At 44.8% G+C, this 25,749-nt stretch overlaps 1 protein-coding gene across 3 annotated transcripts in view; it reads right to left on the bottom strand.

The window, feature by feature from the left end:
- The window catches only part of CHRFAM7A (CHRNA7 (exons 5-10) and FAM7A (exons A-E) fusion), an 82,845-nt gene that overhangs the window by 5,214 nt on the left and 51,882 nt on the right, over positions 1-25,749 (bottom strand). For 2 of the 3 annotated variants that reach the window (XM_033167441.1, XM_033167442.1), the window contains exons 5-7: positions 6,745-6,824; positions 3,932-4,099; positions 307-501 (exon numbers count right to left, since the gene is read on the bottom strand). In XM_033167441.1, the coding sequence (XP_033023332.1) occupies positions 307-501; positions 3,932-4,099; positions 6,745-6,824 (443 nt within the window). The remainder of the gene's footprint in view (positions 1-306; positions 502-3,931; positions 4,100-6,744; positions 6,825-25,749) is intronic. The other variant, XM_033167440.1, reaches the window with a different exon arrangement.

Genomic DNA, 25,749 nt, shown 5'->3' with positions numbered 1-25,749 from the left:
AATTTCAGATTGGGGGGGGGATGAAAGTGAAAGAAATTGCATTTGATAGATTCATCCATCCCATTTCCAGGGTACATATACAGTCTGCGCTGCAGTATCCCTCCTTCTCTGATTGTCCCATGAATCGGTTCTGTCCCCTTTCCATTCATCTTCCTTCTCTCTCTATCCCTGGACCATGCATTCTGTGACTTCTTGAGAGTTTCCATGTGTAACTACTTTCTCCTTGCCAGAAACTGACTGTGACATTTAAGCTGAAAATGCATGCAAAATAGCTTTGCTTATAAACAAATAGAATAATATGTTTACCGAGTGAAATCTTCTCCCCAGAGTCAGCTGGAAGCAGGAAAACAAGAAGGGCAAGGGCTGAGATCAGCACACAGGGGATGAGAAGATTGAGCCCATAATACAGAGTCCTCCGTCGCATCGTCACCGTAAAGGTCACATCTGGATAAGGCTCTTTGCAACAGTCATAGAAAGATTCAGTTCTTTTCCCGGGAACACCTGTGGGGGGTGGGACAAAAGTTCTCCTGTGAATTTCACCAAAGAAAATCTCCCGGGGTTATTGCTGAGAGCAGATGTGGGCAACTCATGGCTCGCAAGCCGTCTATGGCCCTGGCAGAACTTCACTGAAGCCCACATCGATCCTCCAGCCACCCCCCTGTTACCACCAACTTCACTACCTGCTTCCAAAGGTTGCTGCCTCCCCGTGCAGGGAGCTTAGCAAAGGACAGCAACTGATACAAATAAATGATTATCTGTCATCAGAAATTATTGTTCTCCAGCCTGCTCCAAAATACTGTTTTGGTTGTATGATACCGGCACCCTGTCTGGTAAGCCGTTGAGACTACAAGTCAGAGTAGCAGTATGATTGTGATGAATGTGATGGGGATGGCAGTGTGTGTCAGGAGAGCCATCCCATGTGCTTCCCCCCACATGTAAAACTGCTCTGCCTCCCATCACCCCACCAAGCAGAAGATTAGCAGCTGAGGGAGCACATCTGTAAGGGAGAAGATAAGGCTAGCAGCGGCTAATAGCCATGATGACTATGTCCTGGTTCCACTATTGTCGGTGGCAGGCTTCTGAACACCACTAATTGTAAATCACAAGTAGGAAGAATGCTGTTGCATTCATGCCCTGCTTGTCTGGCATTTGGTTGGCCACTGTGAGAACGGGATGCTGGACTAGATGGGCCATTGGCCTCATTCAGCAGGGCTCTTCATATGTTCTTAGGATGGTGCAGAGGTAGCAGGGCTTAAACCAACACTCTCCTCCCTGCATACCTCCTTCGTGTGTGTGTGTGTGTGTGTGTGTGTGTGTGTGTGTGTGTGAACCCAGGTCCCACTCACTGCTGATCCCTGATCACTCAGCCACTACCTAGTAGCAAAAAAATGTTGCTCCTTCCTGGTCAAAATACTCTTGAGGTATCCACTTTGCTGAAGCTAAGCAAATATAGCTCTGGTCAGTGGCTAGTGGAGGAAATTGCCTTGATTTTGTCAAACTTTGCTGCCACTATGTGTAGGCCATTCCTTGGTAGAAGAGGTTTCTTCATTCTATTTTAATTTGTTTTGCTAATACAACAGGCTTGTAATGGAACAATTCCACTCTCGGTGTCCTAACCACCATATTGTTAACCTCAAATGACCAAGATTTGTTCTGAGACATATTGGGGAAGGCAAAACTTTGTGGCCATCAGTGGAGGGTGATCACCCAGATGTTACTCCAACTTGTAGCCTCAATGGCTTACGAGACAGGGCATCAGTATGAACAGTGGGCTCCTCTCCCTCACCCTGGTAACTCACTCTCAGAGTTAGAAACCCCTGGGAGATGTATTTCTACAAGAGACTTCTCAGCACCCACACCAGTCTACAGTTCCTAGGTTTCCTTGGGGGAAGGGCCATGGTCTGTTAGCCTCATTCTTGGTGTGACCTGCACACAAGGTGACCAGAAGCCAAGAAAACAAGAGGGAGGTAGAATTACATCTCCTCAGCAGTGCACTTCTAAGGTCTTTGCAGAATATGGATCCCCCTGTGAGATCTCTTGAGGAAAGGGAAGGCCATTTTGCCATGAGAATTACAATTTCACTGGGTCTTCTAGGCCACTGGTTGACAGGGCTGGAAAGGATTTCCCCCTCCCAATCTCAATTGGCCCCCTGGTTGGGGTGAGGGTCACCTTTCCCCAAGTGGACTTATGTTTGACATTGAATGAATTCAGTATGATTTGGCAGAAATGGCATTGGGCAAGAATAGCACAGGAAAGGTGGGCCCCCATAAGGGGCCTGAGGGGAGTGCTGGCTGAGGGATGCCCTAAGCTCATGCCAGGGCCTCTGCCTGACTGGAATCTCTGTCCCTGGATGCCCAGTGAGAACCTGGATGCTTGGCTTACACCACGACAGGGTTCAATGCTGTGTGATTCCCATGGAACGAGGTTGGCACTTCCCCAACCCAGTAAGGTGCCTTCGCAATGGCAGGGGCTGAGGGGAAGGAGGAAGGGATCCTTACCCTACTGCCATGCCAACTCTGCTTACCTTCTGTATTCAAAATAGATCGGGCCTGATTTCACCCAAAACCTGTGCCCTTTCTCAGTTATTACATCAGTCTCACTGGGCTGCAGTTTGCATCTACCTGCGCAATGCAAACTCCAGATAAGTGCGTGGTGCAGAGCAGCATGTTCAACCTGTTTAGCCTGTTTTGAAGACTTGTATAATGCAAGGGGCTAAATTCATCTTCAGGCTTATGAGAATTAGACAGGCAATGTATAAGAGCATTAACAGAGATTCTGCTTATCCTTTAGGTGCATTAGAGAAGAAAGGCCCAAATCCCTCAGCCAATTTTTGCAAGTCTTACCCCCAAGCCCTTTCATTCAAATAGAGCTGTAGCTCTGCAGTAGAGCATCTGCTTTGCATGAAGAAGGTCACAGGTTCAATTCCCAGTGGCATCTCCAGGTAGGACTGGGAAATCCCCTCACCTGAAACCCTGGAGAGCAGCAGCCAGTCAGTTTGCGAAACACTGAGATAGATGAACTAAAGGACCAACTCAGCATAAAATAGCTTACTGTGTTTTAGTTCACTCCTGAATATTTCATTATAAATTGCAACGATGCACTCTGGGAACTTATGGTGAAGGGAGCGTAATAAAACAATGAATAAAGTTTCTACTCTGCCAGACTCAGGGACATGCCAGGAAGCTGAATGTTGGAACAGAAAGTACTTCTTCATCATGCAGCACTCTGGAACCTCTTCCCCCAGGAGGCAGTGATGGCCCCCAACTTGGATGACTTTAAAAGAGGACTGGATCAATTCCCGGGAGAGAGGGCTCTCAGTAGCTACTGGCAGGGATGGCTCTGCTCTGCCTCCTGTCAGGGCCAGCAGTGCTTCTGAATATCAGTTGCTGGAAATCACAGGAGGAGAGAGGGCTCTTGTGGTCAAGTGCTGCTTGAGGGTTTCCGACAGGCATCTAAGTAAAGAAGAACCTGGGTAAAGAAAAACACTTTGACCTGATACTGGGCGAGATGGGCCATTGGCCTGATCCAACAGGCTCTTTTTATGTTCTTCCAGCAAAGCACTGAGCCATTGAGGGCTAGCATCCTAATTTATTTTTAAATTAAACATGTAGGAGAGAGGACTGGCCCACCCTTGTATTGTTCAAGGAATATTATGATCCTTCCCTAATCCTTGGAGCACTTTCCCACAGTCTGAGAATCCAAGGAGCAGAAATGTGTGTGAACATGATGACAATGATCTAACACTACTTGTGTTCCAGTGGAATTGAAGATTGACATAAAGAGGCTCAGCTAAACATTTAAACAGGACCCAGGAGAGAATCCCGATGCCACTGGCAATGTTCATTCAAAGGCACGTCAGTTCCATCTCCAGAAGCGGATCTCCCTGACTGAACTGAAGGCAACAGCATTTAGGAATAGCCATAGAGCTTACCGACTAAATCCCACTCGCCATTTGAAATGTATCCAGATATTTCTGCTTCTTGCATTTGCAAATCCAAAGACCATCCACCATAAGTCCAGGATCCAAACTTCAATTTACATTTCTGGACATCAAAAGGAAACCAGCGCACATCTATCGAGCAAGAACTCTTGAATATTCCTAGATGGATGTTTCGGATGAAAGGAATATATGTATATATATGAGCAGACATTTCTCAGCAATTCTCTCTCACACTTTTGTATAGCTGCTCACAGGAAAATGCTCCCACCCTCTGACATTTAAAACAACTGATCTGCTTGAAAGTGTTTTTCCCCAAAGCTGAATGAAAATAAGGGTATCAAGGTCAGTACAGTTGTTATCAAAACAGTGACACTCTGTACTGTCTCATTTGAGGATTGTTGTTCATTTCACTTTTATTTCACAAAACAACATTTCCACTTACACCCATCCACCCACCCATGAATTATTTCATATGCACATAAATGCTCAACCTCAGGTATTTCCAAATGTGAACCTCACAGATCCATTGCAGCTGCAGGCAGTGGCGTAGGAAGCCGCTTGGGCACCCAGAGCGGCAAACACGACGTGCACCTGGGGGCAGGGCATTGCTACGCAGTGCACATACACAGCATCACCACGTACAACGCATGTGTCGTACGTAGTGATGCTGCACATGCGCTGCACACAGCGGCCTGCCGCCGCTGCCGCTCCAGCGCTGCATGGATGGCGGTGGGATCCCTCTGTCGCTGCTACAGCCGTGAACGGAGGATCCTCTGTTCGTGGCTGCAGCTGTGAGCAGAGGATCCCGGCACCATCCGCATGGTGCTGGAGTGCTGCCAGCAGCAAACCACATGCCTTGTCACCCCTGGAGATGTGGCACTGGGAGCAGACCACCACCCCTGCCCCACCTTTGCTACGCCACTGGCTGCAGGAACAAAGGCATCACTTCACATGATTATTTGCAGTTGTGACTGATTCACACCTTCAGTGAATTCAACACATTGAAATGATCTTGTGTGAATTGAGATGCCAGTAAAATTCATATGGTTAGAAAATGAACTCTCATAAGATTTATTTATGTATGTTTATTGCCTGTCCATCACTGAATGGCTCATGGAATATCACAATTTAAAACAACATACAAATTGTTCAAACTATTTCACTGAAACCACAAAGCTCGACACCATCGCAAGGGCAGCAAAACTGGAGGGCAACCCAAGCACACCAACAGGGTAAACATCCACTCACCCAAAGGCCTGGGTAAAGAAAAACAATTTGACATGATGCCAAAAACAGTACCATGATGGCACATCTCAGAAGGGAGGGCGTTCCACAATCTGGGTGCCACCACCACCAAGAAAGCATTCTCACTTGTGCTGAAATCTGTCCTCCAATTTCTCAAAAATGTATTCCCCTGAGAAAGAGGCTTCCATTTTCATTATTAAAGAACGAAATATTCTTTCTAGTTCCTTTTGAATAGCGTATTGGGGATAATGTTGAATTCATCTGCTCATTGCAAGGTGACCAAGGCTGGTGTATATGTTTGCATGTGGGTCTATTTCCAGGAAGCATTTCCATCACACCCATAAAGGAGACCCAAGGCACAATGACTAAAGTGGGAAAAGGTTTTATCTCTTTAAAACATAGCAATATAGAGGATCTGCAGGGGGGGAAAACCATTCACCAAAATTGAACATAATCCAAGCAGGAAAGTTCCCTAAGGAGGGAGGAGTCATCTCTCTCCCAACTCCTGGGCATGTTTCCAGGTGCCTCATGTGCCCAAGCAGCAAGGGCTCAAGTGAATTCTTCCTCCCTGCTACCAAAACCTTGGGTCTGTTAACCTGACAAGGGCATTGTGGTTCTTCTGGCTCATCATTCGTCCTGGTGCACATGCAAAGCCCACAGGGCATCCCCGATAACCCACAAAGCAAATGCTGTGCAGTGTGACCAAATAGTACCCTCACCGCATAAATGCCTCAGGATTTTAGCCCACTAGATCTTTAATTTCTCTTTCCTACCCAAACCAGACACCAGATGGAAACAAATTAGATGCCATTCTAAATAAATTACTCCCAACTGTATGAAGCAGGCAAAAAGAGGAATTCCAAGGCCAATGAGGAGATATAAAAAAAGAAAATCCTACTCAGTCCCTTTTACGCGTGACTAGCAAAACCCACACTGCATAGGTAGGGAGGATGCCATAGTGAAGAAGCGGGGAAAGTTTGTGGAATAACTGGCTTATAAATTTACCCCCAGGAGTGGGAGTGATCTTTCCCCAGCACTTTGCAGCCTCCCTGGCTGTCTAGACTTCCTGATCTGAAAAAGGAGGCACTGACTGACACATGGGCACCTAGGAAGGCTGCATAGAGCTGGTGAAATGATTTGAAGAATGAAAGGAAGGACAGTCACAAACACCCCTTGGCCACCTCAAAAGAAAAAGAAAAACATGACACACACAAACACAATATTCCACCCAACCCATGAGAATTTCTACTAAATTTTCTCTCCTTGCATAATTTTTGAATGCAATTTCATTTTTCATTAAATGATGGAGAGTGGTTGGGTAGAAAAGGCTTTGTTCAGCACAACACTACCTTCAATAAAAAGGCAACCACTGATGCTTTGAGTTTTCTCTATCTTGGGTTGCATTTAATCTGAGCCAAAGAAGAATGCCTATCTTCTTCCATACTGACATTACTGAGATGGTGGCAAAAGCTGGTATGCCTACTGATCTCCCCTTTTCATCTGTGAAAACATGCCAGGTTCCCTGGCACAATTTTCACAGGGCAAAAGACCATTCTTACCTGGTGGGAGGTACTGGCAGTATCCTGACGAGTTCACCAAAACATTGGTGTGAAATGTAGCATCAAAGCGCTCATCAGCACTAAAATGAATAATGAAGAAAAGCAAATTTAGTCCTTCAGTTTAAAAATAAAACATGGTTTACTGCAGTGTGAAGCCAGGGTGGTATAGCGGTTTGAGTCTCAGATTAGGAACTTGGAAACCAGGGATCAAATCCTCCCACTTGGCCAGGGAGCTCAATACCTCTCACCTTTGGGCAGTCATAGAATCATAGGATTGTAGAGTTGGAAGGGATCTCAAGAGTCACCTAGTCCAATGCAGGCAATGGAGGAATCTCAATTAAACCATCCCTAACAGAGGACTATCCAACCTCTGCTTAGAAACCTCTAAGGAAGGAGAGTCCATTCCACTGTCAAACAGCTCTTACAGTCATAAAGTTTTCCCTTTTTAATTTATTTTTATTGGAACTTTTCAGCATAGATTACAATAAAAACAGACTAGTCTAAATAAAAATGAAAAAAGAAATAACAAAAAAGAAAAAATGCAAAGCCCTCTCTCAGAGGTAGATCTTAACCCTTGTCTCACACAAGGGGTGTGGACCCTCCCACCTCTCACCTGGGATCTACCCTTTCTTCTCCCACCCTCCCACCCCGGGAGATCTTTCCTTCCCTGCCTCTCACACAGGGTCTTTCACCAAACATTCATCACCTTCCTGTGTGTACCCTCCTTAACCCAGAATAGAGAATCTCAAAAACAAAACATAGGCAAATAGAATGGTTAGAAGAAAGAGAAAGAGAAAGCACAAGAAATAAAGAAAAGGAAAAAGGAAAGGAAAGCAAGAGAGGAGGAAAATAAATAAAGAGAACTTCCGATTCTCCATCTGTCAATTATGTATGTAAGTTATTCAAAGTTTTCACTCCAGAATGGCATCCAGCTATATTCCAAGGTAATATCCATCTGTTCCTCAATCTGCTAGACAGTATTATCCTAATCTTCAACCCCATTCATTTTCTTTTCCACACGAAAAGTCCAAAGGGTGCTCTTCAATTGTTATTGTTGCTAAATGTTGAGAATAGTTTTTTCCAGTCCAATTCAATGGCTTTATCTTCAAGGAATTCCAACACCCATTATTAGCATAATAAGCAATGGTTATTTATTTGTTGTATATTCATTCATTCATGCCATATCTTCCAATCCCATTTCCTGTTGGCCATGATTTCCCATCCTTATTTAGAAAAAAAGTTCCTCCCATTTCCAGTTCTTTCCATTATTTTTCCAGAATAATTGCCAGAGGCTTGCCGGGTTTTTCCTCTGAAGTCACTCCAACTTGTACACAGGATCCTTTCTCTCTCGGCTCGATCTCTGCCATCTCAAGATGTTTCTTACTATCTCTGTCAATGGTTTCATCTCATTCCTCCGGCATCACAACTCTGTCATTTGTCTGCTTCACTCCTCCAGGAACCTGTGTGGAGGTCTTCTCCATTCCATCCTCTGATACCATTTCACTCTCCTGCTCAGACAGATCTTGATCAGTATTTTTCCCCAAAGGTCCGGTTTATTATTTGGTCTGAACATTTTACGTATATTAGCTCTGAGCTCTTTCAATTGCTCATCCTATAATTGTCACATGATACCAACAATAAGATATTGGGCAATATCTTTGTCATATTGGTCTCCATCTTAACAGTCTCTGCCTTGAAAACTTGTGTCTGTCTCTTTAAGACAGAAGTGCCTTCCCATGCTCAGGAATATAGTTTCACTTCTGTAGCCAGCACCCCACAGAAAGGATGGTTTTCAAAGTAATATAAAATAACCATTCTTAATAAACAGATAAACCTTATCTATTTGTAATCTTTCCTAATCTCAAATAATTAGATACACCTTTGTAGTATTTTTCAGCCTGCTGGTTAATGTTAGTTAATGTCTCTGTTTATGCCAGCATTCAATTTGCTTTCTAGGTGAAATTTAATTGGCAGACAGATTACCCAAATCACAGCTAGTCCCAATTCCAGAAGTAGTTAAATGAGGGGGGCACAAACCTATTGTCCTCAGTTTGAAGAACAGTCTTCTTCAGAGCATGTTTATCTCCCTATCTCCCTTTATGTCTTGGTTATCATTAATCACCACATAACAACTAGCCAGGATCTTTTCCCCCTGGAAGTACAGTCAGAAAATTCTTCCTGGTGCCACTCATTCTAACCTACCTCACAGTGTTGTTGGGGGGGGGGATTAAATGAGGATAGGGAAACCATGTACAGTGGGACCTCAGAAGTTGAACGGAATCTGTTCCAGAAGTCCGTTCGACTTCCAAAACATTCAGAAACCAAGGCGTGGCTTCTGATTGGCTGCAGGAAGCTCCTCCAGCCAATCAGAAGCCCTGTTGGATTTTCAGGTTCCAAAGAACATTCAAAAACCAGAACACTCGCTTGGCGTTCGGGAGCCAAAACGGACAAGTACCAAGGCATTCAGGATCCAAGGTACGACTGTATAGCATTTGAGCTAAGTCAGTAGAGTATGAGACTCTTACTCTCAGTGTTGTGGGTCCAAACCCCATGTTGCACAAAAGATTCCTGCGCTGCCATGCCATCAAGTTCATTTATCCCCTTTTGAAGCCAAGTTGTTGATATCCACCAGTACATACTGTGGTGGAAAATTCCAGTGTCAAACTATGCAATATGCAAAGAAAGTGCTTCCTTTTGTCTGTTTCATTGGATGACATCCACCCCCCTTCGGGTTCTACTAATATTAGAGAAGGATAAAAACTTATTTCTGTCTACTTTCTCCATACCATGCATGGACACTTCTACCATGTTCCCACTTTCTTGTCTTTTTTCAAATTAAAAAGCTCCAAATAAAAGAATTATTGTTGTTGTAGTTGCTCCAGCATCCTGATATTTTCTTTTGCATTTTATGCAACTATTTCAGCTCTCTCTCTCTCTCTCTCTCTCTCTCTCTCACACACACACACACACACACACACACACACGAGGTGTTGTGGCCAGAGAAAAGTACACAGACTGTTTCAAGTGTGGTTGCCCCCTAGATTTCTTTTGCCCTCTGCTGATCTCACAGCTGGAGAAGCACAGGACTTGTTGAGAGGCTCTGTTAAGAAGAAATTGGTTGCTCTGTGTTTCTGGGTATCATTTCCCAAAAAGACTCTTATGGAAGTGGAGCAGATTTAACACACTCACACAGATAGGTGCCCTAGCTTGGTTACATAAACATTTCACCGAAAGTCGGGGCTGATTTATGAATAGTGCAAAAAATGGCATCTCATGCCTCTGCTTAGTCCATATTAGCTCCTCCTACTCACCCAACTGTTGAAGAGGGTGTGGAATGTTAGCTTCTAATCCAGATATGTGGTGGACATATAGGAAAGTGGCTCAGTTCTGGCAGGGAGTGACAAAGCTGGCATAAGACACTCCTAACCACAGAGGTAACTTGGTGAATTCAGCTTCCATCCACCCTATTCAAAGCAGGGAATGCCATAGTGCTCATCAGTTGGGTGTCTGCTCCACTAATGGGATTGAGAGCCACATGGAGGGGACTCCAAAAAATCAGAGTGTCAAAACTTCAGAAATGACCCTTGTGGAAGTTGACAAATTGGCAAATGTGCAAGTTAACAATTACTGGAGAGAAATGAAGAGAGCCTGCCAAAATGCCTTTAGCATAGGAATATGTTTAGCTTGGAACCACCATTGTTCCTTTTAAAGTCCTCCCGTAGGATAGACTTACCAGGGCTGATTGAAGCAACAATCCATTTTTGCAACAAAGTTAATATCATCCCCTAGAGCCATGGCCTCCCTCAAAGAATTCTGGGAGCTGTAGTTTATAAAGGGTGGTGGGAGTTGTTAAAGACCCTTATTTCCATCCCTGTGCTACAAGTCCCAGGGTTCCCTGTGAAGAGGGGTTGACTGTTAAACCACTGGGAATTGCAGCTCAGTGAGGGGAACAAGGGGTCTCCTAACAACTCTCAGCACCTTTAACAAACTACAGCACCCATAATTCTTTGGGGAAAGCCATAACAGTTTAAAGAGGAATCATTGTGCTTTAAATGTTTGGTGTGAATGGGGCCTTATGCATAATGAGGCTTTATGTCACTGAACTGCAGTGGTTGAAGACTAACAGCCAGAGAAAATCTTTCCCCCTCCTTCTTTGTGGGCTTCTTAGAGGCATCAGTTTGGTCACAAAGAGAAGCAGGATGCTAGTCAGATCCAGCAAATGCAATTCTTACATAGGATGGTAGTAAACCAAAACAGAACCTCCACATACAGGGAGGTTTGAGTACCAGACACTCATTGTTCTAGGACCAATCAGACTGCTGCATTTTGGATCCTATTCAACTCAGTACATAACACCCCTCCCCTCTAAGTTCCAGTCCTGCCCGGGAGGTTGCATTCGTGGTCCTCAAGGTGCGCTGGCTGCCTACGTATGTGTTGCGGCCTGGGGTGTTCCCTGGTCAGGGGTTCGGGTTCTGGCTCGTGTTCCGAGGCTGCTGGCTGTGATGGAGCCGTTTGGTCTGGCGCACCCAGCTCGCTCAGTCATGGCTCTGGTTCCGGTGCCCTTTCAGCCTCGTGGGTCCTCTCAGTATTTACTGATTCTGCCTCCCCTGCCGGCCCCTCCTGCTCTACGGGTCTCAATGCCCCACTGTTCCCTTGGGACTCCTCTGACCTGTCCTCCTCCTGGTTTTCTCCCAGGAATTGTCGCCGTAGCTTGTCGCAGTGGCGGCACCAGCATTGCCCCCCCTCCGTTAGTACCTCGTACGACACGGGGCCAGTCACCCTAGTGACTGTGGGGGGTACCCATGCTGGGCCTGCCCCAAAAATTCTTTGCATACACTGGGTCCTGGGCCATGAAGGTCCGGGGGCTCCTGCCTTCCCCCACCACTACCTCATCCTGAGCTCTGTCGGGGTGAAGACGGTCCAGTCTGATTGCGAGGCATTGGCCCATTAGTAGTTCAGCGGGGCTCCGGCCAGTGATTAAGCTGGGGGTGCTGTGCTAGAAGAAATGTGGCAAGGCGGTACTCCCAGTCCCCTTGTGTCATGCGGCAGAGGGTGTCCTTGGTGGTTCGCACCATGTGCTTTGCTTGGCCATTGGTGGCAGGGTGGAATGGCGCCGAGCGGATGTGGCGGATGGCGTTCTGCGCTGTGAAGGTCTGGAATTCTTCTGACGTAAATGCGGTTCCGTTGTCTGAGACGAGAGTATCAGGGAGCCCGTGGGTTGCAAACAGCCTGCGTAGTACCCGGATGGCTGCGGACGTAGAAGTAGATGGTACCAGTGCAACTTCCAACCATTTGGTGTAGGAGTCCACCACTATGAAGAATGTTTTCCCCTGGAAGGGGCCAGCGAAATCCATGTACAGGTGTGACCATGGTGCTCAGGCGGACTCCCAGGACTGGACTGGGGCCCTTGGGGGATACGGGCGGGATTCTTGGCAGGCCTGGCAGTGTTTGACCCAGGCCTCTATCTCTCCGTCAATCCCCGGCCACCACACATAACTCCTGGTGAGGGCCTTCTTTCTCATTACCCCTTGGTATTTCTCGTGTAGGGCTGTGAGGACCCTTTTGCAGAGGGGCTCAGGAACGATGACCCTGCTTCCCCATAACAGGCACCCCTTGTGGGCTGACAGTTCATGTTTATGGGTTGTGTAGCCAGCGAATTCTGGCCCGGGGCTGCTGCTGGGCCATCCCCTCCACACCCAGTCCAGGACCCAGGAGATGACCCTATCTTTCTTGGAATGGTGTGCAACTTCTTGTGCTTGAATAGGGCGGTTGGGAAGCAGCTCCAGGCTCATGACCTCTTGGGTGGGCGCTGGGTTGGGGCCTGTTTCTGGTAGTAGTAGCCTGCTGAGGGTATCCGTGTGACCCATCGCCTTCCCAGGGTGATGAATCAGTGCATACTGGTAGCCGGCAAGGAAAATTGACCACCTGAGGACGCGAGGAGACAGTACTCGGGGGGTCTGCTTTTCGGGGGCAAACAAGCCAAGCAACGGTTTGTGGTCAGTCACCACGGTAAAGGGCCTCCCATACAAGAAATCATGGATTTTTTTTTACTCCCTTCACGATTGCCAGACCCTTCTTGTCGATTTGCAAGTAGTTCCGCTCAGCTGCAGCAAGTGTCTGAGAAAAGTATGCCACGGGCACCTCTCTTCCATCCGGGAGTTGCTTCCCCGTAGGGCAAGGCGTCGCATGCTAGCACCACTGGCAGCCTCTCGTCAAAGTGTGTCAAGACCGAGTTTGAGACAAGCTAGTCCTTGACTGCCTGGAATGCGGCCTCCTGGCGCTGGCCCCACACCCAAGGGGCCCGCATGTCTAGGAGTCTGTGTAGGGGCTCCACTACCGCCATCTTATGGGGGAGGAAGGCATGGTAAAAGTTCAATAGTCCCAAGAAGACCAAAGTTCAGTCTTGCCCTTGGGTGCTGGCGCATCACAAATGGCCCGTACCTTGTCCCCAGTTGGGTACCTTGTCCCCTTCTGCCTCCACCATAAATCCCAGGAAGTCCACCTGAGGCACTCCTAGTAGACACTTTTCCCGCTTCACCTTGAGACCCGCCATCTCGAAACGGTGCAGAACGGTGTGGAGGAAGTCCTCAAACGCCTCTGCCGTGGGCCTGGCAATCAACACATCATCAAAGAAAGGGGTGACGCCAGGAATCCCTTTAAGGAGAGAGTCCATTAGCTTCTGGAATATGCCTGGTGCCATGCTTTAGGAGGAAGGTGAAACAGCTGGCGTACTCTTACCAGTCTCCTGATGCTGGGTTGAACAACGAAAAGCTTCTGTCGGTTGCCATCTTGATTTCCTTGGGACCCAGAGCTGAAGCCTGGCTACACGGTGTGAGGCAGCGGTGCGGCAAGTGACTGTGCTGCTGTGCTGTGTGTGGCGGTCAGCTCAGCGGGATCCCATCCTCATCGCCAGTGAAATATACTCAGAGTCAAGTGTGGATTTCATGCTCTTTATTCAGCTCATAGTAGCAAGGAATGGAATTTTCCCCAAAACGTCTGCTTTATATACATTATTTACACAATGGGCCCCACGTGATTGGCTAATTCCAGGATACTCCATCCTGTATGCCAATCAGGTTGCAGATTCACTTCCACCTGGAGCTGGATTGGGTGGCTCCTGTGGACCAATCAGACTGCTGTATTCTGGATCCTATTTTTCTAGCACCAATCAGACTGCTTCATTTTGGATCCTATTCAACTTAGTACATAACAGAGACCATCTTCAAACAGCTGAAGAGATTTTACATGGGAAATGGACCAGGCTTCTTTTCTGCTGCTCCAAAGCATAAAATCCAAACCAATGGATTCAAATGAAAAGAAAAGAGATTCCAACCAAACAATAGGAATGACTTTCTGCTGGTAAGAGATATTTGATAGTGGAGCAGGCTACCTCAGAAGATGATAGACTTTCCTTCATTGGAAGTTTTTAAACAGAGGTTGGATGGCCAGCTGTCAAGACTTCTTTAGCTGTGATTCCTGTATTGCAGGGGGTTGGACTAGATGACCTTTGGGTAGCTTCCAACTCTACAGTTCTGACTCTACACTGTCTTCTGCCTGTCAGTCAAAACTGTATCTTCTTACTGTGTTCAAAAGTTGTGTACTTTACTATGGTTTACGTTATTTATGTACGAAAATATATGGAGTAAAATTTGTAGGTTTTTTAAAATGGTCCTTGTGGAGAACTAGCCTCATGCCAGGTAGGGGTTAAGTGTTCTGACAGTTAGAACCCTCAGGGGCGGGCTTAGCCTGGGTATAAAACACCCCTCCCAGTGGGCAGTAAGGCAGTTGAAGTGTGGGCAGGAGGAGTTAGAGTTAAGTGCGGGGAGTTAGAGTTGGAGTTGAGCAGTGTGAGTCAAGAGATAGAGCTGGGAGTTTAGAGTCTTAGGTGGATGTTAGCAGAGAGGATAAAGAGATTGTGAAACGCATTGTTATTGATATTTAGTTTACTATTAGAGGTATTAGGCCGGTATAGGACAACTGTTATAAGCTTATTGAACAACCTTTTATTTATCAGCAACCACAAGCTTTGTACGCAATAAACATCTTTTTAGTTCACAATATCCTCGTCTGTGGTGAATGAAGTAAGCAGGATCCAGCTAGTAGTCTGAAGGGCGGCAGCTGGGGACTGTTTGTCGTTGGTGCAGCACTCATAGACCGTAAAACGTCCGGGGGTGGGCTGTACAGGGCGAAGGGCCCGCGACATTAAAGTGGTGGCAGCGTCGGGACGAAAGATAGTCATAAAGTGGTGGTCACATTGAGATCAGAGATCTAAAGTGTTGGCAAGAAGTGCCAAGGTACAAGAAAGATTTAAGGGTGACGCATTGTGTGAAGTGTGAGGCTTAAAGAGGATTTAAGCAAACTTCTGTGAGACTCTACAATCTAGTCAGGAAGGGGATCGCATACACCTGGAAAGGGAGAAGGGGAATTCAGAGAGGAATTACCTGGCCCTAGGGTGTGGTGTGATAGCGCCTTAGACTGTGAGATTGTGAGAGAGTTACAAAGATACTTTGCGTTTGAAACTATTTCAGGCAGAAAGGTTTATAGTGAGAGGTCGGAAAAGTACGCTGGACAAAGTGCACTGAGGCAACTTTAGGCGTGACTTTGGACCTAAGCTGTGGAAACTAAGCCTGAAGGAATAGTTTAACTGAAACATCCTTGCTTTAAGTACAGAAATAATACCACCAAATAAATAGAAAATGCCACCTAGAAAGACTAAAACAGCTCTTAGGGACTCACAAGTAGAAAGCTCTGAAGAAGAAAATGGGGTTTCCCAGATTGAGGAAACCAGTACTGAAACAGTTAACAACAATCCTGCTGAGGGGACTAGTTTTAAAGCCTCAGAGGAATTTGAGAAATGGAAGTTAGAACAAGAATATAAACTGAAGGAATTAGAATTAAAGTTACAAGCTGAGGCAAAAGAGAGAGAACTGAAAGAGAAAGAAATGACCTTAGCTATTGAGAGAGAGAGAGAGAGAGAGGCAATGGCACTGAAAGAGAGAGAATTAAAGTTCCAAGCTGAGGCAAAAGAGAGAGAACTGAAAGAGAAAGAAATGACCTTAGCTATTGAGAGAGAAAGAGAACGGGAGGAAAGAGAATATTTACTAGAAATGAAAAGACTTGAATTATCAGCTGTAGATAATAGAAACAACAACAATAGTTCCACACAAAATCCTAGCAGGGTGGATTTAAAAAGATTCCCTTACTTCAGAGATAAAGACGATCCTGAAGCGTTCATCATTTCTTTTGAGAGGGCTTGTGAAGATTTTGAAGTAAAAGATGAGGAGAAAATGCAAATACTGAGAGCTCGTATTAGTGGAACATTAACAGAGATTTATTCTCAAATGCCATCTGATCAATCTAAAGATTTTGAAGCATTTAAACAGTTGGTTTATGTTAGATTCGGAATTACTGCAGAACAACTGAGACAAAAGTTTAGAACAATAAAAAAAGTGCGTGAGGAAACATTTGCTCAACTAGGAGCTAAAACTACAAATTATTTAAACAAGTGGCTAGAACAGGAGGGTGCCGATTCTGTGGCAAAAATAAAAGAGGTGATCGCATTGGAACAATTTTATGACACGATTAATAGTCATCTGAAGTATTTAATTAAAGAAAGACGCCCTAAAACCATCCTGGAAGCTGCTAATCTGGCAGATGAAATAAATGAAATCCGAGAACACGCTTATGATGCCCCAAAATATAAGGACAAACAGTGGGAAACAAATAAGTTTAAGAGAATGCAACAGCCCACAAAGTTTACCACAGAAACTGCCAAGAAAATTTTTCCCGCCAATGCAAATGTTCCCCATAACACGCCTATGACAACGGGGGGGACTGAGGGAAAAGTAAATAAATATAGTGAGGGTAAAAGGCCTGAATTAATCTGTTGGCAATGTGGGGAAAAAGGCCATAGACAATTGGACTGTAGAACTGAACTCAGAACTAGGAGTGCAAATACTATCCCTCAGAAGCAGACATATTGTGTCCAAACTGTGGAGACAGAGCCAACTGCCAACATGGTTGCCACGGCAACCGAGGCCCAGTCAGAGGCTGATGAGTTACCAGTGGCCCAAGTTGTGAGGTGCTATATAATTCAACAAGATGACATGCTATTACACAAAACAGGAGAAGAAATTTGGGTGAATGGTAAACAATATAAAGGCTTAAAAGACACAGGGTCTCAGATTAGTATTGTACATCCTGATTTGTTAAAGCCAGAAGACTTTATTAAAGGCAAAACAATCAGTTTAAAAGGAATATCAAAACAGCCAGAAATCTTGCCAGTCGCATTAGTTAATCTGACATATAAACAATGGTCTGGAAAATGGCAAGTAGCAGTTTCACCAGAAATCCCAGCTCCAATGTTAATCGGGTGGGATCTCCTTGACCATGTACAGAGTGCATTTGTAATAACTAGGGCACAAAAACTGCGACAGTTACCTCAGGAGGAAAGGCCTGATACAATTGCTGAACTGACACAAGATACAAGTATAATGCCAGTTACAAATAGTCAAGCAGCTAGTTTTGCAGCCAAGCAGAAACTAGATACAGATTTACAGAAATATTTTCAAGCCACAGCCGTGAATACAGTATTAACCCCTGAAAGCCCGGAGCGGTTTATAGTCAACAATGGGTTGCTATACAGGGAGATTCTTTTAAAGCCTAATAGAGGGGGTAATGAGATCCACAGGCAACTGATAGTACCTACTGAATTCAGAACCAAGATAATACAACATGCACATGGCAGTATCTTTGGAGGTCACTTGGGAATCACCAGAACCAAACAAAGGGTGTCCCAAAATTTCTTTTGGACTGGGATGGGCAAGCAAATAAAGTTATTTTGTCGAACGTGCCATACTTGCCAATTACAAGAACAGTGCAAGGTTGCTCAACACAAACAGAAAGTTTGGTATGACAAAAAAGCACCTGAGAGATCTTTTGAGCCAGGACAAGATATTTTATTAATCAGACCAATAAACAGTGACAAGTTACAACTGACAGGGGAAGGTCCTTGTAAGATCATTCCAAAAATGAATGATATAAACAATATACGTCAGCATGGTGAAGGGAGGCGGGTCATGCAGGTGAATATGATAAACCCAACCCAGTCACTAAACCATGAACCCAATCTAGACTACAATAGTCACGTTGTTGAAAAAGCCTGTGATATTGGTAAAGGAGTGTCTACCTGCAATATGACCAGTGACCTATCTGTGAGATCAGTTAGAACAACTAGTCAAATTTATGATAAACCACTCATCAGTTGGAAAGATAGAAAGAAAGACGTACTGGAAGTTATAGCTGGCATGGGGTCCCATCGACTTTCTATGAAAGTGAAAGTGTTTCCTACACTAGAGATTGTGTGGTGGGAGGATGGGTACCCTGCTGCTCATGCAACGCAAATAAATGTCCAAAACGAATGTGGTTACACAGCATTAACAGGGCTACCACGTCAAAGGCATACAAAAGTAATCTTAAAATTGCTCGAAGTGGGAACTAATAAATCACTACAGACCAAAGATGAACTGACAACAAGGGAGATTGCTATGAGCAATAAGCAATCAGAGCTTGTTAGCCTACTTTCATTAGGAGATCACGCTTGCCTAGAAAGCTTCAGCAAGCTAACTAAAACAGAAGATATCCACAAACTTCTGCAAATAGTTCCCAGTGCATTTAAAAGACAGACAACCAGTGTTTATGCAGCTTATGATGACCTGGAGATGTGTGTACAAGTCTGCGAGCTTAAACATTTAACAGAGTTCCTGAAGGAGGGAGAGGTTGAACTAAGAGAGCTTTTGACCCTGAGAAACAAGGACTCTACCCAGCTTGGGATCCACAATCGTTACAGACGCCTCGAGTGCAGAGATTGGAATGGGACTGTGTCATCTGGCCAGGGAAGACAGCTTACATCCCATCACGTTTGGCAGAGAAAAGACTGGTGCCCCGAGAAAGATACTTCTTGCGACGGTTAAGGACGATAAGGAGCGTGAAAGGATCCTAAACATCATCGCAGACGCCTTATAATGAAGACCCAAAGGCAAAGGTTAAAATGGACAGTTACGGTTTTTCTTGCAATAAAGACCTAATGCTGCATGAACTATTGTATATAATGTTCACAACTATATGTACTTTTACTGAAGATGTAATATTATGCTATAGTTAGGTAAAATAGGTAAGAGTTATAAAATGTATTGTTTATGTTAATGTTTAAAAATGTTGTTTGTATCAGAGGGATACTTTGGCTAGTAACTCCTCTGATACAAACCTAAAAAGGAGGGAGGTATGTGGAGAACTAGCCTCATGCCAGGTAGGGGTTAAGTGTTCTGACAGTTAGAACCCTCAGGGGCGGGCTTAGCCTGGGTATAAAACACCCCTCCCAGTGGGCAGTAAGGCAGTTGAAGTGTGGGCAGGAGGAGTTAGAGTTAAGTGCGGGGAGTTAGAGTTGGAGTTGAGCAGTGTGAGTCAAGAGATAGAGCTGGGAGTTTAGAGTCTTAGGTGGATGTTAGCAGAGAGGATAAAGAGATTGTGAAACGCATTGTTATTGATATTTAGTTTACTATTAGAGGTATTAGGCCGGTAATATTTAGAGGTATTAGGCCGGTATAGGACAACTGTTATAAGCTTATTGAACAACCTTTTATTTATCAGCAACCACAAGCTTTGTACGCAATAAACATCTTTTTAGTTCACAATATCCTCGTCTGTGGTGAATGAAGTAAGCAGGATCCAGCTAGTAGTCTGAAGGGCGGCAGCTGGGGACTGTTTGTCGTTGGTGCAGCACTCATAGACCGTAAAACGTCCGGGGGTGGGCTGTACAGGGCGAAGGCCAGCTGTCAAGACTTCTTTAGCTGTGATTCCTGTATTGCAGGGGGTTGGACTAGATGACCTTTGGGTAGCTTCCAACTCTACAGTTCTGACTCTACACTGTCTTCTGCCTGTCAGTCAAAACTGTATCTTCTTACTGTGTTCAAAAGTTGTGTACTTTACTATGGTTTACGTTATTTATGTACGAAAATATATGGAGTAAAATTTGTAGGTTTTTTAAAATGGTCCTGACTTTTCAATCCTGTCTCAGTATCACTGCAGAGGTTGACCAATGCACAAAGCCCCTATGGTATTCCTTCAGTTTTCTTTAACTTGGAGAGAAACCTAATTTACAAGGGGGCAAATGATTTCAACAAGATTAATGTAGAACAGAACACCTGTTCTGAGCATCTGCTAACCCATCTCACACCTGAAAGGTTTCAGAGGACTCTGATTTCTCTCCTCCAAAACTAATCTATGCAGAACCTAAGCCGTGACTCAAATGCTTAAGGCTAAAACAGCCATTGGACTTGACAGGTGGACGTGGTAGGCACAGTGAACCTTAGAGCAGGGTTCATCCCAAATCATTTAACATAAAGCACACTGCAAGGAGAGGTTCTCAGAGTATACCAAAAGCAAAGTGGGTTTGTCAGCTTTGAGAAAAGGAGCATTCTGGTGGGTGACAAAAGACCCATCTTCTCCACACACAGAGAAAGCAATATTACGAGTCAACACCACCTGGAAGAGCAACATTAATCAAGTGGGTGGACGGAAGGAGGAGGCAGGCACAACTGCAGCTGACATATTGGCTATTCTAAGTAGATGGGAAACCCAAAGAAAGATGCTCTTTGAGATGGAGAGAAGCAATGTGGTTTCTTTGTACCCAGCAGGGATGCATTCAATCAACAGACATATGGCAAAGAGAACTGAAACCTCCACAAGGCAGCAGGGTGACCACAGACTTGTGTTGCACCAAAGTGGATGAAAAACAGTGGAAGAAAAGCATACTTTTGATGTGGTGCAAAAACAGATGTCTTGATTGTTTTATCCTTTCAGTCTTGGACCTGGGACATGACAGGAGATGGGAAGATAGTGGCAGTTGCTCAGGGCCTTTGGCATGGTTCCTCAACTGCAGTGTCCAATTAACAGTGCTTCTAGTTTTGGATACAGGTCCTAGATAAGATGTGCAGTATCTGCTTCAAAGCCCTCTTGAGCCAATGTGGTGCCAATGCCAGAGGGTTGGGCTTGAATGAGAGAAGGGGATAGATAGAAATGCCCAGTACCAATCTGAAAAGTTTTAGCAGAGGCAGGAAGGAATCCATCCTCATCTATCTAAAACAGGAATAGCTTATCAACATCATCCCTGCACATCTGCCTTGACAATGACCATGCTGGCTGGGAATGACAGGATGTTGGAGTCCAACAGCATCTGGAGTGTCACTAACATGGTATTAACATGGCCTGGGGAAACTGTGGCTCTCCAGATGTTGCAGGACTCAACTATGGTTCTCTCACTTGGGTTCTCCCACTCCTCATTTAATCCCCACAACAATCCTGTGAGGTAAGTTAGGAGGAGAGGCAGTGAGCAGCCCAAGGTCCCACCTTGTTCCCAGGGCCCCCACATTCAAATTTGCACTAAGTAGCTTGCTGCCTGACTGCAGCTGAGTTTGTGTGTGTGTGTGTGTGTGTGTGTGTGTGTGCACCCCACCAAGTTGAATGGGACTTGTTTCTCTGTTAGAGGGCAAGGGATTGATGTCCAATCCACTCACAGCCTAAGACGAAGGATGTATGGGAATCTTAAAGCACCGTGGCACTTTCGCTTTCACCAAAGGTAGCATGTAAAATCATATGAAAACTAACAGGGGCTTTTGATCTTCAACTATTCAAAGCCAGTAATAAATTAAAAAATGGTTCAGTGCAGAACACAGACTCCAGATGAATCAAGGGCTATGCTGCTATGGAAATGTGTTGAATTGCTAAAGAGAAGCAGGGATCCCTTTGATCCTGCAAAGGCTACCCAAGAAGAACTGACATCCCCCAAAAGCTTATATTATTCTACGTTTTTACTCTAGCCAAGGCAGGACCAAAGAAAGCAAATTTTCTTTATCCTCGCAAAGCCAGGCTCCAAATTATAATGCAATTCTGGTGCACTTACATGGGCAGTTCACCGTTAAGGATGTTAGCCAGGCAGTGTCTGCTCCAGGTTTGGGGTGGTCCTTGTCTTCAGGGGACCTCCCTCCCTGAGCAGACTGTAGCTGTAACTCTGTGGTAAAGCATTTGCTTTGCATGCAAAAAGTCCCTGGAGAGTACAGAGGAACAAAAGAGTGAAAAGCAAGAAGACAAGCGACCTGGGAATCTTTAAGCACCCTGCCAAGCTTAATCCCACTCTCAGACATGCAGTCACAAGGCAGGCACTTCTCTCCAGTGCATAAATATCAGTCACTGTGCGTGGATATGGTGTCCAGCTCAGCAAGGTAAATGAGCATGGACAGCCATGAATGCAGAACATCATTTCCAAAGGGCAATTTGCCAGCTAAGCAGCAGGAGATGAGAAGGCAGCTTTGGAGAAGGGATGCCATATGTTTTTTAAAGATGCGCCTCAGATGTTTTTATATATTGTATGTGCACACACCGGGGTGGGGGGGGAGAGATAGAGAGCTTTGCCGTTTCTCAGCATTCAGCAAGGAAGTTTGAAAGAGCACAGGGGTTCCATGCTGAGCACCCAACTCTTGCATCCCAATAACAGCACTTCCCACCTACCAGTATTTACAGAAGCACAGCCTGTACATGTCACAGGAGCAATCAGTATAGATCTGCTAGGCTTAGAACCGCTGTGGCTGCCCTCCAAACTGAAGGGTTTGCTGCCTCTATAAGGGATTTCCAACTGCCATGAGGGGGAATCACACACCCAGATATTTAAAGCTGGACAAATGTAGGCTTAATATCTTTGTGCACTGCTATATAATTTATAAACAAAAGCAAAACAAAACAAAAACTATAAATTATTTGTGGTTATGGTTACCATCAGCCTCACTAAATATATTGACATATAAACCAGTCTTGTACTGAGGGCTTATCCACACTTACCTTTCCTCTGCTCTTTCCAGACATGCTCCACACTTTAAAGCAGGGGTAGGCAACCTAAAGCCCATGGACAAGAAGCGGCCCATGGAGGCCATTTAACCGGCCCACGAACCACCCCCGAATTGAGCCGCCCGCTCAGCGAGTCCCCACGTGCTGTGCTAAACCGACACATCATGGCATGGGGACTCCCTTCCATGGCTCCAGAAATCGCTTCTGTGCATGCCCAGATGCCGGAAATCATTTCTGCACAGGTGCAATTTTTGGTGTCTGGGCATGTGCAGAAGCGATTTCCGGCACCGCAGACATGTGCAAACGCGATTTCCAGCATTGCGCTGCGCCAGTCCAGCCCACAGAGGATCTCCATGAGAGTGATCCCATGCCTGGTAAGCCTTGCCGACCCCTGCTTTAAAGGTCCATGTCCAAGCAGCCTTTCCCCCCTCTGTAGCTTTCCCAAGGAAAACACGTTCCTTAAAGCTCAATGGGAGCAAATGGCAATCTATGGAAAACTCAAATGTTCTCCAGTTGAGTGCAAAAGAGCAGGTTTTCATGGGGAGACCTTGGGGTATTAGTATTGAACCTGTGCCTGGAAAGAGCAGGGCAAAAAACAAGTATGGGTAAACCATATGTTTTCTCTGATTTGTGGCAGGTCTCCAATGTCTCTGGCAGAGAATGGTCCACCCCAGATCTCAACACAGCCTGCTACCAGATCTTTCTGGTACATAGAATTGTAGAGTTGGAAGGTACCCCAAGGTTGATCTAGTCCAATCCCCTGCAATGCAGGAATCCCAGGTAAAGAATCCCTGACAGGTGGCCATCTCACCTCTGCTTACAAAGCTCCAATGAAGGAGAGTCCACCACCTTCTGAGGGAGTCCTTTCCACTGTCAAACAACTCTTACCATCAGAAAGTTCTTCCTAACGGTGAGTTGGAACCTCCTTTCTTGTAATTTGAATTGATTGCTTTGGGTCCTACCCTCTGGAGCAGCAAGAGCATGCTTGCTCCACCTGTGACATGAAATTCCTTCAGATATTTGAAGGTGTTCATCAAATCACCTCTTAGTCAGACTTTCTTTTCTCCAGGCTAAACAGACCCAATTTTCTCACCCTTTCCTCATAAGGTTTGGTTTCCAGGCCTTTTTTTTTGTCAGTTGAAGATGCCAGGGGTTGAACTTGGGACTTTCTGTATGCAAAGTGTGTGCTCTGCACCTGAGCTGTGGGCCATACTTTAACTTTAAAAAGAAAAAAGAAAAACTGGCATGAATTATTCCTATTTGTCTTGGAGCTGTTAGCTGAACCCATGGCCACTTGTGCAAAATGTTTTGCAGGAAATCTTATGAAGTTCTAATGAGGTTTTCTAATTCAAAAATGAGAATACATGTTTATTATTCAGTGTAAAAGCCTCTTCTGGTGAGATTGTTTGTGTTATATTAAGGAAATGACATTCTTGGTATAGACATGAATTACATTGAATCAAAATTAAGTGCTTTTTCTCATAATGCAATGTGACTTTGTGATTAAGGATAAAATGAAAGAATCATAATAACAGCAACCTAATTGCACAAATAAGTGACAATTCTGTGCAGTTTGCCAAACCATAACTTGATTATCCACTGGTAGATATAGAAAGATATGTTAATTTCAGTTTCTCTCAATCCCTCATTTTTTTCAGTCTTCACTTAATCTCATTTTTGCATCACTTTGCGGTTTTTAAAAAACTACATGAGAGGTTTAAAAAGACTTCCGGATTGGTCCTGATCACGTACAGGTTGTGAGTTCGTCCAGTGCTGGTCGGGACGACTCAATCATAGAAAAGGGTGAAAGGGGGAGTGAAGGCAATGCAATACCCCAATTGATTTATTAGATTTGTATGCCACTTTTCATTCAAATGAATCCCAAAACAGCTTACAAAGAATAAATAATAGCAACATGATATAACATACTTTTTACCCACAGACTCTGTATCTGCCTTCCATGCTGCAGGTATGGGATATCTTCACAAGCATACACATCCCTTACATAGAGGTGATACTCAAAAAATTAGAATATCGTGGAAAAGTTCATTTATTTCAGGAATTCAACTTAAAAGGTGAAACTAACATATGAGATAGACTCATGACATGCAAAGCGAGAGATGTCAAGCCTTTATTTGTCATAATTGTGATGATTGTGGCGTACAGCTGATGAAAACCCCAAATTCACAATCTCAGAAAATTAGAATATTAATATTAATATTTAATATTCTCATCCGTCTCCTGAGAAATCTTTATGTGGGACAAGAAGCTACAGTTAAAACTGGATATTGAATAACTGATTGGTTCAAAATTGGGAAAGGAGTACGACAAGGCTGTATAGTGTCTCCCTGCTTATTTAACTTATATGCAGAATTCATTATGAGAAAGGCTGGGCTGGATGAATCCCAAACCGGAATTAAGATTGCCAGAAAAAATATCAACAACCTCAGATACGCTGATGATACAACCTTGATGGCATAAAGTGAGGAGGAATTAAAGAACCTTTTAATGAGGGTGAAAGAGGAGAGCGCAAAATATGGTCTGAAGCTCAATATCAAAAAAAACTAAGATCATGGCCACTGGTCCCATCACCTCCTGGCAAATAGAAGGGGAAGAAATGGAGGCAGTAAGAGATTTCACTTTCTTGGGTTCCATGATCACTGCAGATGGCGACAGCAGTCACGAAATTAAAAGACACCTGCTTCTTGGGAGAAAAGCAATGACAAACCTAGACAGCAGCTTAAAAAGCAAAGACATCACCTTGCCGACAAAGGTCCGTATAGTTAAAGCTATGGTTTCCCCAGTAGTAATGTATGGAAGTGAGAGCTGGACCATAAAGAAGGCTGATCGCCGAAGAATTGATGCTTTTGAATTCTGGTGCTGGATGAGACTCTTGAGAGTCCCATGGACTGCAAGAAGATCAAACCTATCCATTCTTAAGGAAATCAGCCCTGAGTACTCACTGGAAGCTGAGGCTCCAAGACTTTGGCCACCTCATGAGAAGAGAAGACTCCCTGGAAAAGACCCTGATGCTGGGAAAGATGGAGGGCACAAGGAGAAGGGGACAACAGAGGATGAGATGGTTGGACAGTGTTTTCGAAGCTACTA

Source organism: Lacerta agilis, chromosome 13 (assembly GCF_009819535.1).
Source record: "Lacerta agilis isolate rLacAgi1 chromosome 13, rLacAgi1.pri, whole genome shotgun sequence".
Taxonomy (NCBI): Eukaryota; Metazoa; Chordata; class Lepidosauria; order Squamata; family Lacertidae; genus Lacerta; species Lacerta agilis.
The sequence above is the reverse complement of the archived record's forward strand: the minus strand, read 5'-3'. Positions and strand labels throughout refer to the sequence as shown.